We start from the raw sequence: 20,528 nt of genomic DNA, 5'->3' as shown, positions 1-20,528 counted from the left end.
CAGGTTCGTGGCATGCAGGCTTGACCTACGCCACGTTACACAGAGGTGTCTCTAAGCTGCACACTATGCTGCATGGTGGATATAGTTTTTGCTAATATAAAAAAAAAAAAAAGGTTTCTGGGCTACACGCTGCTTTGATAGAGGCATAGATCCACTGCCTTCCAGAGTCCGGCGGTGAGCTTGGTTCCTCCGAAGCTGGGGGTAAACGTAGTTCCTTCCATGTTGAAAAGCTGAGGTGGGCGGAGCCAGCAGCCACAGCCGCCGTTTCAGTCTTAATAATGCTGCACTTTAAAGCAACAGATTCACAATAAAACAGATTCAGATGGGATAAACCTCTAAACGGTTTACAATGTGTGTAAAAATATGCATAGGCTTGGAAGAGAGAAAAAAAGTAATATATACATATTGCTTAAAAACAAAAAAAGGTTGAGAGATTTTTCTGTCCAATATCAGAAGAGCCCTCTGGTGTGGGGCAGAGAAAAATCAATGTTTTTATTTAAAGCAGGTTAATTATAAATATAATCTCTTTCTAAAGAAGAAAAGGGGATAGCATAGATATAATAGGATAAAAGGGTAGATTAATAAACCTACTTTTAAAGAACAACAACTTGTTTAGAAATGTTTTGCATCGCTATGGATTTTATTTATCAATAGAAGTTTAAATTTAATTTTGTTATACTATATATATATATATATATATATAATTTCTACTCTTGTTTGAGGTATTATGTTTATGTAACTCATTTAGATTGTAATGTATAATTAAAATACAGGTTAATTAATAATTAATCTTCTATGATAGTCAAAATTATAGTCATGTTAAGTTTTCTAGGTATATACATCATACATGAGGGATCTTATGTGCTCCACTATCGTCTTAAACGTGATTGGTAGAAAATGTTAAGACTGTATAAGTTGCTAGGTCAATGGGAGAAAATAAAACTGCCTTCTTTTTTCCTGTGGCTCCTATCTGTCCAAGCTATCTGCCGTTTTTCTGCAGGGTGGGGGAAAGTGTGCTCAGTCGCTAGGCAACCTGTGTTCAGCTAGATGCCTCTGGTGATAGTTAAAGGGAGATCTGGAACTAGAGGAAAGATTTGGGAAAGGAGGAAGTTAAGCTTAATTGGCACATCTGTCAGGCCTTCTCAAACGGGTAGCCTGGACGATTAAGTCTTTTCTTAGAGAGTATGGAGGTATCTCTGATTAGGTACTTTCCTCCGTCTGGGGATGCACCTGGCCGGATGCTGCCAATGATGATAATTACAGGGAGGCTTGAACTGGGGTTCTGGCTGAGCATAGCTGTCAGCACAGAAAGATAGGTGTCAAAGACACTCTATATGGATTTTAATCTTCTTTTTGGCAAAAATAGCCATTTGGGCAAGAAACTGTTTTTGTCTGGACTGCTATTATTATGTTGTATAGACTGGCATACACAACCCATAGTAAAATGACCACTGAATTCATCAAAACAACGTGAAATGTTCCTTCAGGTTCCTGCTTCACAGAGGCACCAAGGACACCACAGCCACTTATAAAATAATCACTTAGAAATTTATTTTAATTGAAACAGTATGACCTAATGGCTGAGGCTTCTTGCTAGCTAGATCTTACATCTTAGTGTACCCCATTTCTATAAATCCTATAACATGCCCCATGGCTTGTGGCTTACTGGTATCTTTACATCTTTCTTCTCCTCATGGCAGTTGGCAGTGTCTCCTGACTCAGCCTTACTGTTCCCAGAATTCTCCTCTCTCTTTGTCCCACCTAAACTTCCTGCTTGGCAACTGCCCAATCAGCACTTTTTAACCAATCAAAGCAACACATTCATAGCATACAGAGTGATATTCACAGCACTTCCCCATTTCTTTTTTTTTAAGGAAGGTTTTAACTTTAACATAGCAAAATTACATATAACTGCTGTGGGCCACCAGAATATATCATAAGAACTCAGCTGGTTATGGCAAAGTCACTACCTAGAGGGATCAAGGAATTCCTCCCCAGGAAGCCAAATCCCAAGGAGCTTTTGGTGTTACTTGTCATATATCAGCTGTCTTCTGTTATGAAAATCATGTGTGCCTTCAGAATTTTCCCAATTGATTTTTCCCTAAGAAGGGCTCACAATGTGGACTGATCACTCTCTGGACATATACATTCCAGGTGTTTGGAGAACAGCCTCAGGAAAGGCCTCCTCTGGAATCAGATATCGCCCTTAGCCACTTTTAATGACTAACAGTAATAACAGTTCACAAGCAAGTCTGCTGATTTAAGGTAAATTACACAAGGAGACACTGCCTAGGTCAGGTGGACGTTAAGTAATAGCTTTACATAATTTAGCTTGGACCCTCATTTCTCACAGCCTTACTAATTTTATAGACCTTTAACTCCTTACCTAACCACTGCTCGGAATATTTAGATAACCTTCTGCGCTGACAGCTATGCTCAGCCAGAACCCCAGTTCAAGCCTCCCTGTAATTATCATCATTGGCAGCATCCGGCCAGGTGCATCCCCAGACGGAGGAAAGTACCTAATCAGAGATACCTCCATACTCTCTAAGAAAAGACTTAATCGTCCAGGCTACCCGTTTGAGAAGGCCTGACAGATGTGCCAATTAAGCTTAACTTCCTCCTTTCCCAAATCTTTCCTCTAGTTCCAGATCTCCCTTTAACTATCACCAGAGGCATCTAGCTGAACACAGGTTGCCTAGCGACTGAGCACACTTTCCCCCACCCTGCAGAAAAACGGCAGATAGCTTGGACAGATAGGAGCCACAGGAAAAAAGAAGGCAGTTTTATTTTCTCCCATTGACCTAGCAACTTATACAGTCTTAACATTTTCTACCAATCACGTTTAAGACGATAGTGGAGCACATAAGATCCCTCATGTATGATGTATATACCTAGAAAACTTAACATGACTATAATTTTGACTATCATAGAAGATTAATTATTAATTAATCTGTATTTTAATTATACATTACAATCTAAATGAGTTACATAAACATAATACCTCAAACAAGAGTAGAAATTATATATATATATATATATATAGTATAACAAAATTAAATTTAAACTTCTATTGATAAATAAAATCCATAGCGATGCAAAACATTTCTAAACAAGTTGTTGTTCTTTAAAAGTAGGTTTATTAATCTACCCTTTTATCCTATTATATCTATGCTATCCCCTTTTCTTCTTTAGAAAGAGATTATATTTATAATTAACCTGCTTTAAATAAAAATATTGATTTTTCTCTGCCCCACACCAGAGGGCTCTTCTGATATTGGACAGAAAAATCTCTCAACCTTTTTTTGTTTTTAAGCAATATGTATATATTACTTTTTTTCTCTCTTCCAAGCCTATGCATATTTTTACACACATTGTAAACCGTTTAGAGGTTTATCCCATCTGAATCTGTTTTATTGTGAATCTGTTGCTTTAAAGTGCAGCATTATTAAGACTGAAACGGCGGCTGTGGCTGCTGGCTCCGCCCACCTCAGCTTTTCAACATGGAAGGAACTACGTTTACCCCCAGCTTCGGAGGAACCAAGCTCACCGCCGGACTCTGGAAGGCAGTGGATCTATGCCTCTATCAAAGCAGCGTGTAGCCCAGAAACCTTTTTTTTTTTTTTATATTAGCAAAAACTATATCCACCATGCAGCATAGTGTGCAGCTTAGAGACACCTCTGTGTAACGTGGCGTAGGTCAAGCCTGCATGCCACGAACCTGCCAAGAGTAGCTCAAGCCCGCATATTGCAGTGTCTCGCCACCCACACGAGACATGAAGCAGGAACTTAGGTGGAAACTCGAGCCGTTGAGTGCCATTAAAGATGGATGCCCCAACGTTGCAGAGGAACTTTGGATGACTGTCCAGGCTGCCAGCTGTCTCTGTCATTTCCAGAATTTTGGAAGTTGCTTATAATGTATGTATGTATTATTATTTATTATTTATTTATCCTGTTTATTTAGGTAATATTATATCCTTCTGGGGTCTTTGATGTAGTTGAAGACTAGATAGTTATAGTTTTCCTTAGTCATGATAAAAGATAAATTAGATATGAAACTTTAGACTCACAAATGTAGGATAGATAGAATATTTTCTTTAATTTTGCCAAATACAAATAGACTAGATACTATAACTGTAATTGATGCTTGATAAATGTTAAAGTTAAAACTTTCCTTTTTGATTAGACAGAAAAGGGGAGGTGCTATGGGATATCTTTCTGTATGCTGTGAATATGTGTTGCTCTGATTGGTTGATAAATAAAGCTGTTTGGCCTATGGCAGGGCAGGATGGAGCCAGTTGGGAAAATCCAAGGAAGACAGTGAAAGGAGAAAGGGGAGGCAGGGGATACACCATCCTGCCATCCATCCTGCCGTCCAGGGAGCAGCATGTAATGGCACACAGGTAACACCACAGAACACATGGTGACATATAGATTAATAGAAACGGGTTAATTTAAGGTAAAAAGAGCTAGATAGCAAGAAGCCTGCCATAGACCATACAGTTTGTAATTGTGTGTTTACTCAGGTCTGAGCAGCTACAGGACCGGGTGGGACACAGGAGAAACTTCTGACTACATACCCCAGCCTTCTCTCACACCTATAACTTGCTGTTGAGTCTCTAGTTCAACTTCTCTCTACCACGCAATCACTGCTCTTCATTTTTTAAAACTATCTATTTCTTAATGTAACTGCATATATTCCTTTTTCTCTCTCTTTGAAGCCTACACACACTGTAAACTGTTTGGAGGTTTATTCCATCTGAATCTGTATCATTGTGAACCTATAATCCATCTCTGACCAGGAGAGGTTTTAAACTGCTGAACTGCATGGCTAGGACCAGTAGCCTTGGCTGCTGACTCCACCTACCTCAGCTTTTCAACATGACGGGGGTACCCAGGAAAGTCATGCTTACCCTGCCAACTCTGGGTTCCTCACTGCCATCAGGGAGCATGCAGCTGGCCCATAAACCCTTTTTGTCTGTATGAGTAAAAGCTAAATCCACCATGCAGTGCACTGCACAGCTTGGAGACACCTCTGTGTACCACAGCAGGAATCTGTGTATTCCTGCATGCTGCATGCTGCACTCAAGCCCACATGCTGTGAACCCACCATACTGTAGCTCAAGTCTACATGCCACGGTGTCTCTGTACCTTGGCATCTCTATATCTCATCCTGCATGAGACATGAAGTAGAAAGCTGTTCTTAGCTCAATTTTAGAATTTCTTTTTAAGTTCTCTCTAGTTTTAGGTGGAAAGTCAAGCCAACACGTTGGGCAGCCAAATGTAGTCGGAAGATTCCCCTGTGTCCTGCCTGGTCCTGCAGCCGCTCAGACCCAAGTAAATACATAGGGGCTTTTTATAATTTTATAATTAATAATTATAAATCAATTATATTAATTACAAACTGTATGGTCTATGGCAGGCTTCTTGCTTGCTAGCTCTTTTACCTCAAATTAACCCATTTCTATTAATCCATGTTTTGCCATGTGTTCTGTTTGGTGGCACAGGCCTTTAATCCCAGCACTCTGGAGACAGAGCCAGGCAGATCTCTATGAGTTTGAGTCCAGCCTGGTCTACAGAGCGAGATCCAGGACAGGCACCAAAAACTACACAGAGAAACCCTGTCTCAAAAAACCAAAAACAAACAAAAAAACAAAACCAAAAAAAAAAAAACCCAAAAAACAAAACAAAACAAAACAAAAACCCAACCACTAAAGTGAAACTTTTGCTTTACCGGAAAAACTGATGCTGGTCAGCTGGGGCTGAAAAATCATCTGTGATTGAGAAGGGACCAGCATCATGGAGGTGAAATATTCTGGGATTATTTCCTCAGGGCCAGGACACAGAAGCTGTGGTCCAGAGGTTACCAAGGCTGAACTGCATGCTGACATCCCTGCTTGGTAAGATGTCTATTGTGGTACATGTTTTTGAAGACATTAAGAAGCATGCTGAGTGGCTAAGGCTTGGAACATGTGGCAGGGTCAGAGTCCCAGAAGAGAGACCATTGGGGAAGGTATAACCAGTTACAGTGAAGACCTGAGTAGTGCCTTATGGTGATATTTTATTTGTACTGAAATGTGATTTTAATTTTATGTTAATAAATAATGTTGCCCTGGGGTCAGAGGTATTAGAGCCATAGCAAGAGCGTGGTGGTTAGAAGAGCTAGTTAGATTTCTGTGTGTTCAGGGATACAGCCAATATTGGAGACATACACCTTTAAGACCTGGAGGGCGGTACTTACAGGCAGTGATGAGGCAGTCATGTGGTTGGGTTTACAACCAATGAGAAGGCAGAACAGAAAGACTATTTAAACACAGACAAACAGGAAGTAGCTCTCTCTCGGTGAAGTTAGGAGCACTGCAGGAGGTAAGATTTTATCTCTGAGCTCTGACCACTCGGCTTTCTCTTTTACACTGGCTCTGTGTTTCTTATTTTAATAAGACGATTGGTTACATCTACAGTGCCTCTCACCAATGCTTTATTATTTGTTCGCATACACAGGCCTAGACACAAATTGAAACTTCTCGTGTGTCCACATGCAAGTATTAAGTACAGGAGTGCCCAGGCACATATGCAATCACAAAACAAATGCAAACACTGGCATACCAACCCACTCAGAACCCCACCAACAGACTGGTCATATTATCATATTACCTACAGAACATATATTAAAAAGTGCCGACTTCCAAAGGAACAAGGGATGGAGGTACAATAACATACTATGTAAGCCAAGGAACTGACCTACATTATGAAGAGTCTGAAAGCTTATGAAACGCCTGAAGGCTTTTAAAGCACATTTGAGCATTTCAGACGTGAATCACACAGAATATCAACTACTCAGTGCTGGAACAAGCCTTTACCCCCTCCTCTGGGCCCGTAAGCTCAAGAGGGAGGTGCAGTTCAGCAGGAAGTCGGTGCTCAGTAGGAAGTGAGATGGAGCCAACCAGTGGATCTGAATCACAAGGATGGGCTGGGAGGCTTCACTGCTCCAACTCAAGCAAGACCTGAAGGCAGAAAAGATGGGATGAGGACCACCTAATGATCATGAATCCCTTGAATCCCTTTCCTGACTCTCTTTCTTCTTCATCTCCCATAACTGAAGATTTGTCACTGACACAAGTGCACAGACCTATTCCTGCCTGGATTCCCCACCTCCAGCCTCACCTTCCCTCATTCCTCCATCACTGGCCACCAACCTACTCTGGTGAAGCTCATGGTCTCTCAATATAACCTTCCTGATGTCAGGAAAGTTCTTTGGATTTCCACTACCCACTTCTCCTGGCCTAGCCCCGTGTGTGTGTGTGTGTGTGTGTGTGTGTGTGTGTGTGTGTGTGTGTGTGTGTAGAGAGAGAGAGAGAGAGACAGAGACAGAGACAGAGAGACAGAGATGGGGGGACATACATTGGTATTTCTGAGTATGTGCTGGTAAGAGAAGGTCAGAGGACAGCCTGGGATATCAGTCTTTCCCTTCCAGTTTGATGGCTGCTTTGAGCCCTGTTTGAGGGCTCTAACAGAAACATGGTAGTTTAATTGAGGAAAACAAAAGCTTTAACTATTTTCCTTCTGTCATTCCTCACCATGTTTTAGAATGTTTGACTTTTAAAAATGCTGTTTGAGCTGCTGACTTGAGGCTTGTGAAAAACTGTCAGATGAATTTTGGCTTGGGATTAAGGCAGTACTCCTAACATTTCAAAAATGGCCCAAAACACACTTCTGCCATTTTTTCACTCCATGTTTATGTGAAGCAGCATCCTCAGCACTGACAATTATAAAAGTACTGATCAACTCTGAAAAATGTGGAAGATATTTCATGTCCCACAGTGTCAAGTTTTTAGTTAAGATTTAACTCTTTGTGTTTAAATAAACAAACACACCCCTTTCCTTGGCACTGACATTTGTTTTATCTTTAACAAATGGGAAAACTACATGCAAACCAAAGACTTGTATTAAAGTAAGTATCTTTGTAATTTATTGTCTGTAAATGTTTTATTTGTACATCTATCCTATGTGTCTATATACTGGGGTCCTGTAAACATTTCTCAGTTGGAAAGGGGTTTCGAGACAGATAGCTTTAAGAATCCCTGGTATAGGTTTCTTCTTCCACCCTTGCCAGCCCCCTGTGATCAGCCACCTCTCCAGCTTCATCCTGCCCCTTCCATTGCAGCAGTTCTGTCCAGGGTGGCTTCCTCCTACACTCCCTAGGCCCCATTTGCCTCTGTGCTCAACAATGTCCAGCCTTGCTTCCCAGACACACTAGAGGTTTAATTCCCTTCTCAGCTCATACTGTCCTTGCCCTCTGGGCGGGCGAGTCATTTGAGATTTGGTGGCAAAATACACCTTGAGAAGGAATCCAGGCTGCACATCTGAACTGAGATCCACCCCCGAGACTACACACACACACACACACACACACACACACACACACACACACACACACACACACATCCTTCCATGTATGTCTTCCACAGACCACCACCATGGTGTGCAGCAGACTGGGGACGCGAGGCCTGGGTGAGGAATCAGGATGCTGGGTTCTATTTCTTCCAGTTGATATGCTGCCTGCCCTGGGGCAAGTCCCTGCAAACCACCCCCCCACCCCCCGGGGACCTCGGTCTCCTTCTCTCACTTGATGTCAGGGCACCAGCCGATTACTGCTGAGCACAAAACTCGAGAGACTGAGCATTCACTGAATAATCCTCAAGTGCCCCTTCTGAAGTCAGCTTCAGAAGCCTGGGGTACCCATCCCCAAAGTCATGCAAACCACCAACTTACCCCATGTACCCAGCTATGACCAACTTATGACAGAGCCTTCCACCTCCCAACCATCTCCATCCTGTGCTCCTTTTCAAGAAGCCAGCTACCTGGCTAGCTGTGGCTCTGGCGCCAGGTCCAAGAGTTCTTCAGAGTCATCAGGGCCTCGGCAGCCTCCAGTGTCTCCTGACACTCTGAGATCGTAGAAACCGGGGCCTGGTCAGAGGCAGCGGGGCCCTGCAAAGAAACAGGTGTGAGGAGAGCAGGAGCTGTGCAGCCAACACCTCTTCTCAGAAGCACAACGTGTGCTTCCAGGGCCCTTTCAGTGCCCCGTTGCCTCCAGTGCCCACTCCCAGCCCCTAGCGGTCTGCTCTACACATCCACTTAGCTTCTCCCGCCCAAGTTTCCGAAACCCCAACTTCTCTGCAGGGACCTGCTGTTCTGGTGGATGATGCTCCATGGTGGGACACGGCAGGGGGCTCAGATCCGAGAGTCTGGAAACAAGAGGTGAGGGGATTAAACACTTGGGCGGGCGGGTAGCACCTATAGACAGAGACTGGCAGGGTTTCTGCCATACCAGAAGGTGGGACTCCAAAGGACTGTGGAGACCATAGACCCACCCCACGGCTTGGACATGTCCTTTGTCCTGCCCAGCCTGTTTTCCTTCCCACACCCCCTCTGACATATTTTTCCTGAGATATTAGTCTGAACAAGCCCTTTTTTAATTCTCTCCCAGATACATAGTGAAGAAAACATCAGGGAACCATGAGTGTTTGCATTTTAATCTGCAAAGGCTCTGGAGAGATATGGTGACCTTCTGTTTTCAGGGAATGGTTCTTGCCAGCATTTTGTCCAGCCACCACAGATCAGGAAGGACAAGCTGGAACACTTCCAGGAGGCTTTCTCTGTGGGCCTCTGGACTTTGCCATGGGCCTCTGTGGCCCTCGCCACCATGTCCCTAGGTTTCACCAGGACCTTCTTTCTATCTCACCCATCTGTCGTGATACAGAGAAACAGGGCCCACGCGTTGAAGGCCCACTGTGGGGCAAGCCTTGTGCCGGTGCTTTCCTCAGTGTGAGAGGTATAGGGTGCTTTTTGCTAAAATGACCTCTAGAAAATGGGTGCTTGGAAAAATAAAGTCACTTGTACCACCAAGTCTCTGGAGTAGAAACTGTCAAATCAGGAGAGGCCCCTGTCCTTGCCCCACAGTCTGACTCGCAGCCTTCTTCCCCTACCTGTGTCCTCCTCCTTCCCATGATCCCCATGGTCAATGTCACATGATCCTCCTCCTCCTCCTGCGCCGACAGCAGCAAGTCCAGGGCTGCACACACACTGACCCATGACATGACACAAGCAGCCCCACGGTCACTTTCTACTCACGGGTTGGATGAGCCAACAGCCTCACGGAGCTCCACGGAAGGAGAAACAATCAATTGCTGCCCCAAGGTCATTGTCACATAGGGCGGAGACGAAACTGCTGGGGGCCAGCAGAAGAGCGGAGGCCCTTGGGAGCTCTCCTGCAGGGACAGAGATGACAGGGATTGGGTTCCAGGCCAGCCAGAAAGAGAGGAGGGCTGGGCAAATTTTAGGCTGAGGGCAGGAACCCAGAATGTCAGGGCTCTGAAGACCCCACAGAACCCTCCTCCGATCTTAACACACCCTGTTAGCGCTGAGAAGACTGAGGCCCAAGGAGAAGTGATGTTTCCCAATGTCACAAAGCACTGTGCTGAACGATTAGAGGTGGAAGCCCTGACTTTAAGACACGGTGGAAAGGGTCTTGACAGTGACTGGTGGGAGCCTCCCACTCTAGCACCAGATTCGCCTTACCTCCTGGGGGCCTGTGAAGGGCAGGACTTCAGGCTGGCACACAGTGTTCTCCTTCCCAGCTGTAAAAGACCACCAATTCCTCCCCGCTGGCTGGTCTTCATCTCCTCTCTGTACTCACACTCTCCATCCTTCCCAGGTTCTCTCACTCACCCACCACCTCTCCTCACCACCACCCCCCCCCCCAAGAACTTGTTGGCATTGGCTCCTTTACAGGATCAATCTTCTCAGACTCACTCCTCACATCCCCTTTCCAGGAATGCACAAGGAGCCCAAGGCCTCCCTCGACGAACACACCAAAGCCCAGACACTGACAGCTGTCTTCCTGGTGCCCTCCATTCATTCACTCCCCACGTGGGAAAATTTGCACCAATCAGCCTCATCTGAAGACACTCACCACCATTCTGAGAACTCACGACTATGGACCTTGTCAAACACCCCCGCCCCCGCCCCCCAGTTCTGAGACAGGGCTGGACACAGAGTTACTCAAGCTGTGCTTCCCTCCAACCAAACTCTGGCTCCCTCCCCAGCCAATGGCACTCACTGTGACCTCTTGCTTTGGCAGAGGACTTCCTGCCCTGCCAGAGGGGTTTGTGGGCGACAGCCCCAGTCGCTCTTGGTAGTCGAATCTGTCTTCTCTTTAGCAGTGCACCATGCACCTTCTTCTCGGAACCCAGAGCAGGCAGGGCCTCGCTGTGTTCCCTACAGTAGGGGTTTGAAGGACTCCTGCTAGTCACGGGCAAAGGGGGACTGACCCCCTCCCCAACCCAGACCCCATACTGTGCTGTGATGTTTGGTTTGTGTTCTGACAAATACAGCTTGCTTGGCCTCAGGGGGCAGAGCTAGCCACTGGTTAACTATAGAGGTCTGGAGGTCTGTGCAGAGGGGAGACAGGAAGTGATAAAGAAGGGTGGAGGGAGGATCTAGGCCTTTTTGGTTGGAGGAACCAGAGAGGTGGGAAGTGGCTGCGGCTGCTCCCCTGCTTCTATGTTCTTTTAGGATTTTACCTTGACACCTGATTTCTGTTTTTTATCAATAAGAGTAATTCGATTTACGCCTCAACACACTCATGAGGAGATGGCACAACTGGGACACCCGAGGACCCGAGAGTGTGAGGACCGGGTTTCTCACCTGGCTTTGGTCCCGGTGCCACAGCTGTGGCCTCTGCCACGGTGATTGGCAGGTCCTCTGAGGCCAGGTTCTATTTCCAGTGGGGCTCCAGGCTGGTTCCCTGGGTTACATTCCGAGGTGGAGGGCCAGACCGGGACCTCCACTTTGTCTTTTGGTTCCACGGTTCTGGGGTCGAGAGCAGAAACGCCACACTGTATCTCCACGTGTATCCCAATGGCCACGGTATCCACATGTGCTAATGCAGCCTGACCCCCTCCCCAACCCAGACACCATACTCACCAGGACATGGGTTTCTCACCTGGCTTGGGTCCTGGCACAACTGTGGCCTCTGCCACGGTGTTTTGCGGGTCCTCTGAGGCCAGGTTCTACTCCAAGTGGGGCTCCAGTCTTGTTCCCCACGTTACATTCCAAGTTGGAGGGCCAGCCCGGCGAGACACTCGCTTTATGTTTTTGTCCCATGGTTCTGGGTTGGAGAGCAGAAACGCCACACTGTATCCCCAAGAGTATCCCAATGGCCACGGTACGCCCATGTGCAAAGGCAGCCTGACCCCCTCCCCAACACAGGCACCATACTCACGGGGAGGCGGGTTTCTCACCTGGCTTGGGTCCTGGCGCAACTGTGGCCTCTGCCACGGTGATCTGCAGGTCCTCTGAGGCCAGGCTCTGTTCCCATTGGGGCTCCAGTCTTGTTCCCGATGTTACTTTCTGAGGTGGAGGGCCAGCAGGTGATATCCACTTTGTCTTTTTGTTCCGTGGTTCTGGGGTGGAGAGCAGAAACGCCACTGTATCCCCCTGTGTATCCCAATGGTCACGGTACGCCCACGTGCAAAGGCAGCCTGACCCCCTCCCCAACCCAGACACCATACTCACCAGGTCGTGGGTTTCTCACCTGGCTTGGGTCCTGGCGCCAGAACTGTGGCCTCTGCCACGGTGATGTGCAGGTCCTCTGAGGTCCTGTTCGATTTCCATTGGGGCTCCAGTCTTGTTCTCCATGGTACATTCCGAGGTGGAGGGCCAGCCCGGGACATCCACTTTGGCTTTTGGTTCCGTGTTTCTGGGGTGGAGAGCAGAAACGCCACTCTATCCCCATGGCCACTGTATCCCAATGTGTACCCCAATGGCCACTCTATTCCCATGTGCAAAGTGAGCCTGAGCCCCTCCCCAACCCAGAAGCCATACTCATGCGGTGGCAGGTTTCTCACTTGGCTTTGGTCCTGGCGCCACAACTGTGGCCTCTGCCACGGTGACTTGCAGGTCCCCTGAGGCCAGGCTCTGTTCCCATTGGGGCTCCAGTCTTGTTTCCCATGTTACTTTCCAAGGTGGAGGGCTTGCAGTGGATATACACTTTGTCTTTTTGTTCCGTGGTTCTGGGGTGGAGAGCAGAAACGCCACACTGTATCTCCACGTGTATCCCAATGGCCACGGTACGCCCATGTGCAAAGGCAGCCTGATCCCCTCCCCAACCCAGACACCATACTCACCAGGACGCAGGTTTCTCACCTGGCTTGGGTCCGGGCGCCAGAACTGTGGCCTCTGCCACGGTGATTGGCAGGGCCTCTGAGGCCTTGTTCCATTCCCCATGAGGTTCCAGTCTTGTTCCCGATGTTACATTCTGAGTTGGGGGGCCAGCAGTGGATATACACTTTGTCTTTTTGCTCCGTGGTTCTGGGGTGGAGAGCAGAAACGCCACTGTATCCCCCTGTGTATCCCAATGGCCACGGTACGCCCACGTGCAAAGGCAGCCTGACCGCCTCCACAACACAGACACCATACTCACAAGGAGGCGGGTTTCTCACCTGGCTTGGGTCCTGGCGCCAGAACTGTGGCCTCTGCCACGGAGATTGGCAGGTCCTCTGAGGCCAGGCTCTGTTCCCATTGGGGCTCCAGTCTTGTTCACATTACTTTCCGAGGAGGAGGGCCAGCCCGGGACATCCACTTTGTCTTTTTGTTCCACGGTTCTTGGGTTGAGAGCAGAAACGCCACTGTATCCCCCTGTGTATCCCAATGGCCCCGGTATCCCCATGTGCAAAGGCAGCCTGACCCCCTCCCCAACCCAGACACCATACTCACCAGGAGGCGGGTTTCTCACCTGACTTGGATCCTGGCGCCACAACTGTGGCCTCTGCCACGGTGATTTGCAGGGCCTCTGAGGCCAGGCTCTGTTCCCATTGGGGCTCCAGTCTTGTTCTCCACGTTACTTTCTGAGTCGGAGGGCCAGCCCGGGACATCCACTTTGTCTTTTTGCTCCATGGTTCTGGGGTAGAGAGCAGAAATGCCACTGTATCCCCCAGGGCCTAAGAGTAACTGCTCTTTCCTTAGCAAAAAACAAAACAAACAAACAAACATAATCAGTGTCTGGTGACTAGAATCTTCTCCAACACGCTCACCTCTACTTCTATCAATTCATCCTCTCATGGTTTTCTTTGGTCTTCATCTCCTCTCTGTACTCACACTCTCCATCCTTCCCAGGTTCTCTCACTCACCCACCACCTCTCCTCACCACCACCACCCCCAAGAACTTGTTGGCATTGGCTCCTTTACAGGATCAATCTTCTCAGACTCACTCCTCACATCCCCTTTCCAGGAATGCACAAGGAGCCCAAGGCCTCCCTCGACGAACACACCAAAGCCCAGACACTGACAGCTGTCTTCCTGGTGCCCTCCATTCATTCACTCCCCACGTGGGAAAATTTGCACCAAATACTCGGCAGTCTCATGGATACCCAGTGTTCAATTTTCCCTTCAGCCTCCATTCAAGTTTTTCTCACACCACACTTTAATCTTAATTGTTACCGTGCTGGCCATTTCAACCGATTGTCCTTTTGTCCTGCATCCCGCTCCCACACCTGCCCGTGAAATCATATCGTTCTTCTGAAGGCAGTGGACATATGAGTCATACCTAAAAACCCACCCACCACCCAGGAACCTGGGGTAGGCAGTTCACGACTGAGACCAACTGAGCTAGCTAATGAGATGCTGGGTTTCACACAAACAACACTCTCACGAATTCCATCCAGACATTCTACACTTCTACACGTGACAGATGTTTGTTGAAGCCCATGAGGAGTACGAGGCCCTGACGTAACCCAAAGACAAACTCTCCGGCAGTCAGCTTTCTGTTGGCCCAACACGTATCCTCTGGTTTTCTTTCCTTCTTTTTTTTTTTTTTCTTTCTCGAGACAGGGTTTCTCTGTGTCCCTGCCTTTCCTGGATCTCACTTGGTAGCCCAGGCTGGCCTCGAACTCACAGAGATCCGCCTGCCTCTGCCTCCCGAGTGCTGGGATTTAAGGCGTGCGCCACCGCCCGGCCGTGCACCCTCTTCTTTCATCAAACCCAGGTTCTCTCCCCAGTTGTCCAGGCGCGCCTCAACGCTTCGACGAAGGGTGGGACCGAGTATGCTTCTTCTCTTCCCTCACACCCTCTACCTGCCTCAACTGCTCTGTGGTAATTTCCAGACTGCCCGGCAGCCTGGAGAGAGGGCGCTCTGAAGCGGTTGGGGTACGGGCTGTGGGGGCTGGGCGGAGCCTGTGAGGGCAGAAGGGCCGGGTGGGGGCAAGGAGTGTTCCTCCAGGTCGTTTCCCATCTCCAGCAGGCTTCGCCTACAGAGGCCTGAAAATGGAGGAAACGGGCACCTTAGCGTGAGGGACGGAAGAAGAAAGGCACCGAGGAACACGGAGGTCATACTTGTGGTTACTCCGGACTCCAGCCCTTCAGAACCAGGGAGTTGAGCCCGAGAGAGAAGACGCGCTTCTGGCCCTCGAGTCCCGTCCCTCGGGTGTGACTGGGTCTTCGGCGCCACTTCCTGCCGTGCGCGCCACAAGGGCCAATGAGCTCCCAGCACGCGTCAGTTGAAAGCCCGCCCCCTGGTGGCCGCTCTGGGTCCCACTTCCGCCCACACGCGGATGTGGCGCCTGTAGGCCTCTGGTGCTCACTGGGCTAACCCAGCCTTTAGCACGGGAGGAACAAATGAGGGTTAGACCTCACATTGTGTTTGCTCCTTCAGCAGCAGCCATCGTAAAACCCCAGAGAACACTTCCAATGTCTGAGAACACTGCGTTTCATCTTGTGAGAGTCTGTCTCTGAGCTTTCTTTTCTGTTCCAGCGATAAATCCCTAAATTTCTCTGCTTCCTCTACAGTGCCTTAAGTTTTTTCGTATGTGTGTATGTATGTATGTGTGTGTGTGTGTGTGTGTGTGTGTGTGTCTGTCTGTCTGTCTGTCTGTCTGTCTGTCTATCATTTATTCACGTCAGGCCATTGCAGGGCATGACGTCTGCTAGGAAACGTCCCTAATTCTTGCTCCACAGACCCAAATGTAACTTTCCTGCTCCTTATCTTCTGTTCTTCTATGTGTATCTGAGTATCTGCACGACAATTCCCCGGGGGACTCTCGGTTGCAATGAGTTCTGGTTGCATTTTCTTTGATTCCGAGGATGAATTAAGAGGGAACTGGCTAGCCACAGGATACCCGGCCTTCCTACTCACCAGGTTGGCGTGTCTCTCCCTTTTTGCGGCTCTCTCATGTTTTTGTATCTTTCACTTTTGTTTTTAGTTGTTTCTTTTGTGCATTCCTGTCTGGTACATCTTGTGCCTTTTTTTTTTTCTCCCCCAATCCCAGTGCACTCTAGAGTATCGCCACTTTCCTGTCGACTGATATCTGCTTAGCAGGAAAAACTTCATTTGCCTCTGATTTACAGAAATACACTGGACTTTTTAACTGGTGCGTTTTTTCTAAAGTCAGGCAACGGAAGAAATCCCATCACATTAGGACACACACGCACCCGCGCACACATGAGTTCTGAGTTTTTTTTCTCTGCATCTCAGTATATTCAAATGTTTATGTTTTGTTGTTGCTGTTGTTATTTGTTGTTGTTTTCAGTGTTAGCTTGACTCCTCAGAATGCAGTCTGATAAGGACAGGGGTTGAGGGGCTTGTTTGAGTTGCTGCTACTTTTAGTAAAATGTCACCAATATTTTCAGATGAAAATACTTTTTGCTGGCTCTCCCTTTCTGTGCTCACTTTCAAAGCCATTCCTTCATCCACTCACCCTCCCGGTCTCCTGACTTCCTTTCCTGCCTGTCTCCCTCTCTTCTTTGCTCCCAATTCTCATTCTTTCCTTCCTTTCTTGTTTTTTTCCTTGTCCATTTCTATTAAAAGATTAATAAACATCCCTTGTGCAGATTTCAAAATGTCTTCTTCAAAAATCACAAATGCACTGTGCCCGCCTGGAAATATCTGTGGCTCTATTGGCTCTTTTGTGAACATGGTGCATGGCATTCATAGATTCTTCCCAATATTGCTAGCTAAGCTCACTTTTAATTAAAAAAAAAAAAGTGTGTGCCGCAGGGGATAGCATATGCTTTGGCATGTTCTAAACTTAAACACGTCTTTAATCCCAGCACTCGGGAGGCAGAGCCAGGCGAATCGGGTCTACAGAGTGACATCCAGGACAGGCACCAAAACTACACAGAGAAACCCTGTCTCGAAAACAAAACAATAAATAAAAGAAAGAAAATGAAAATAAACATACTGCTATGTACACTCTAGAGCAAGCAACTGCATGTGTTAACAGCATAGACCCTCTTCTGAAGTCCCCTTCCATTCCCAGAAATCTAATATGAGTTGAGCTTTGTTCTTCTGTCCAAGATTTTTTTAAAAAATAAAATACACTGAAAATCTAACAGCTGTGGCAGATTATTTTCTATATATTGGAAACTTTGGTCTGATCCACACTTGTGTAGTAGTCTAGTGTCTTCTCTTCCTGGGGGACACTGGCATGGTGTTTCTTTCCACCATACTAACTTTACCAGACTCTAAAAGACCGAGCTCAAAAACCTCTGCCACTCATGGGTAGTTTCAATATACAGGAACTATGAGTCACTTCAAGTTCCTCTATTGTGCCTGGCAGCAGGTTAAGACGGCGGGGACAGCAAAATTGGCCAGATGCCCTCATAGACCTCCCAGTCTAGAGACAAGTTACTCTCAGGAGATGAGCCAACAGTGGTAAGCCCCCATGAGCTTGCCGAGACTCTCTCATTGTGCGGGACATCCTGCAGGTCCTAGATACCGTGTTAGTAAAACTGTTGAGTGAGATATTATTTATCGAGTCTCAATTTACTGATGAGAAATCTGAGGCCAGGGGATCAAATATGACTTGCTTGTTGTCGCATGGCATATACGTGGGAGCCCGAGTCTTTGAACCATGTCTGAACACAGTGCTCTATGGTCTACCTTCTGCTCAATTCTTACTCTTGTTCAAGGCCCATATGTAAATCACTTAGACCCTGCAGTAGACACAAAATGTCCTTTCTTTCCTCTCATTGACATTTACCACCATTTCTGAATATTTGTTACCTAATCCCATAAACAACTAAAATATACAAAGATGTAGGGGCATGCACTCAACAAGGAAGCCAACATCCTGGATAAAATGCAAAAGTTAATGTACTGTGTGGGCCAGGGTGAGGGCTTGTGGTGGTTTGAAAGAAAATGGCCCCCTCAGGGAGTGGCACTTTTAGGAGGTATGACCTTGTTGAAGGAAATGTGTCACTGTGGGGGTGGGCTTTGAGGTCTCCTTTACTCAAGCTTCCCTCCACGTGACAGTCAGTCGACTTCCTGTTGCCTCTGAGTCAAGATGTAAGCACTCTGGGCTCCAGCACCAGGTCTGTCAGCATCCCCCCATGTTCCCCGCCCTGATGATCATGGACTGAGCCTCTGAAACTGTAAGCCAGTCATCTCATTTAAATGTTTCCTTTATAAGAGATGCTGTGCACCTGGTGTCTTTTCCACAGCATGAGGAACCTATCTAAGATGGGGCCCAGGAGGGGAAAGTGCTTCCTGAGAAGCCCAAAGACCCAAGTTTACTCCCCAGTATCTACACTATGGAAGGAGAGAATCGACTCCCACAAGTTGTTCCCTGACTTCCTCACTGGCATACTTGGGATCACACACACACACACACACACACAGAGAGAGAGAGAGACAGAGAGAGAGACAGAGACAGAGACAGAGAGAAAGAGAGAGAGAAAGCGAGAGAGAGACAGAGAGAGATTTAAGTAAAGTTAAGGTCATCATACAAAAGTCAAAGCTCAGTTGCTTCCTCTATATTATAGCAGTCAAACAGGAGTAATAAAACATGGACTTAGAATTGGAGGTGATCACAAATCCTTACGCTCCCAGCACTTTGGAGAGAGAGGCAGAAGGATGCCTACCAAGTTCAGGGACAATCTGTTCTACATAGGGACACTTGTCTCAAGAGGGAAAAACAGGCAAAATAAACAAGAACGACAGAAACACGGTCTCTTAGTTGTCACAAAAGCATCCAGACAGTAAAATAAGAACAAAGCTGGGCTGCAGAGGCGGCTCAGAAGATAAAGCACTTGCTAAGCATGCATGAGGAACTGAGTTTGATCCCCAGATCCCACCTGGAAAAGCAGGGGTTGGTGATACATGCCTCTGATTCCCGAGCTGTGGAGGTGGTGAGACAGATGGATTCCTGGGCCTGCTGGACAGGCAACCTACCTATGATGGCCTAACCCCGGGGTTCAGTGAGAAACTCTGTCTGAAAACAGGTGAAAGGCAATGTAGAGTGCTCATGAGGAAGGAAGGACACCGGATGCTCATCTCTGTCCTCAGTACACACATGCACCCAGATGAATACACTCACACATACACACAACACACACAGAAAGACCAAACCTAATGAATAGACCTCTCTGCAATGGAAAGCAATTGTCTCCTTGAAACAGGAAGTTCTATCATTAGCCCAGTTAGTCGCAACCTATCTGCATCTTTGAGGAATGGAGAGCGCAGGACTGGCGCAGGAAAAACAAAACACAACATAACAACAATGAAAAATAAAGAGCTGTAGCCGAGGCCCACCTCCAGACAAAGGAATGAAAATCTCTAGGGAACATGTTTCAGACAAACACTTCCAAAGTGGTATCTTGTTGAGAAGTGTAGGTCTTAAAGCAATAGCCACTGCAAACAAGGGCAACCAGGCCCACAGCCAGGCAAGACGGCCACACCACACCTTCAATTCCATCCCTAAGAAGGCTGAGGCAAGTGGATCACCACATGTTTGAGGCCACCAAGGACTCCCTAGGGAGCTGCATGCTGAGCTCCAGAGGGAGAAAAAAATTAAACAAAACACACAGACACAGATTACCATGCCCTCGGTGTGATTCCAAACCACAAAATGGATCATCTTATTGGAGGCACATCAGCCCACTGGAACGTGTGACTCTGGCAGGCCCTGTCCTTCTCCCCACTTCCCTCTGCCTTGCTAAAGGCCGTGAGTGTACGTGACTAAAGCTGGCTGGCCCTCAAGGTCCATTCCCTTGTTGGCCGGTCCCTCCTCCTAAGGCTGACCACCAAGGTCCAGCTACCAAAGTACTGAAATCCAGCAATCAAAAGCCCCCTGGGACTCACCTAATGGACACGTCCAGTTGAAAATAAGCAACTCAGCCTAACAGGAGCTTCCCTCTTCCCTTTATAAGCTGCCGTTTACCTATGTGCCACATCTGTCTCCTCTCTGTCCAGAGGCAGTCCTTAGTCACTTTGGGACAAATAACCCTTCCCCCTTCCTTTGGGATCCTCCCCCTTCTCCCTCTTCCCTCTGTCTCCTGTCTTTGTCCCTTGTCTGTTGTTCAAATCTTAGACGGTGTTTTAACAAACACCCAGAGACAGATATCAAGGTGAAAGCTGAAAGTGCAGAGAAGCAGAGCAGCCAGCCACTAGTTCTTACCTGTACGAAATCCTCAGCCTAAAGAGAGTGAGTTCCTGTTTCCTCATGCCTTATATACCTTTCTCTGCCCTGACGTCA

General features: G+C 47.3%; 1 protein-coding gene across 7 annotated transcripts; it reads right to left on the bottom strand.

Moving 5' to 3' along the window:
* Positions 1-6,459: 6,459 nt before the first annotated feature.
* On the bottom strand, positions 6,460-20,528 carry LOC102917947 (uncharacterized). Of its 7 annotated transcripts, none has more exons than XM_076562445.1 (15): positions 20,451-20,528; positions 13,796-13,960; positions 13,503-13,664; positions 13,207-13,371; positions 12,909-13,073; positions 12,596-12,760; positions 12,303-12,464; positions 12,005-12,169; positions 11,707-11,871; positions 11,120-11,277; positions 10,579-10,637; positions 10,132-10,268; positions 9,185-9,245; positions 8,862-8,988; positions 6,460-7,004 (listed from the first exon to the last, which is right to left on the bottom strand). In XM_076562445.1, exons 1-14 carry the CDS (start codon positions 20,495-20,497, stop codon positions 8,866-8,868), a joined length of 1,899 nt encoding a protein of 632 aa, XP_076418560.1. In that variant the 5' UTR covers positions 20,498-20,528; the 3' UTR covers positions 6,460-7,004; positions 8,862-8,865. The 7 variants fall into 7 exon arrangements, with proteins under 7 accessions (XP_076418560.1, XP_076418558.1, XP_076418563.1 ...); XM_076562443.1 differs by having other exon boundaries at positions 13,796-14,020; positions 20,451-20,518; XM_076562448.1 differs by lacking the exon at positions 20,451-20,528 and adding an exon at positions 20,135-20,241.

This window comes from Peromyscus maniculatus, chromosome X (genome assembly GCF_049852395.1).
Source record: "Peromyscus maniculatus bairdii isolate BWxNUB_F1_BW_parent chromosome X, HU_Pman_BW_mat_3.1, whole genome shotgun sequence".
In the NCBI taxonomy this organism is placed as follows: Eukaryota; Metazoa; Chordata; class Mammalia; order Rodentia; family Cricetidae; genus Peromyscus; species Peromyscus maniculatus.
This window is presented reverse-complemented; position numbering and strand designations above follow the sequence as displayed.

Bases quoted from the DNA above. Each gene is read 5' to 3' on its own strand.
- LOC102917947 (XM_076562443.1), bottom strand. From the start codon at position 20,497: ATGAGGAAACAGGAACTCACTCTCTTTAGGCTGAGGATTTCGTACAG. The intron at 13,665-13,795 runs GTGAGAAACCCG...TCTCAACCCAAG, and splicing joins GGCGCCAGGATCCAAGTCAG to AACCGTGGAACAAAAAGACA. The intron at 13,074-13,206 runs GTGAGAAACCTG...TCTCCACCCCAG, and splicing joins GGCGCCCGGACCCAAGCCAG to AACCACGGAACAAAAAGACA.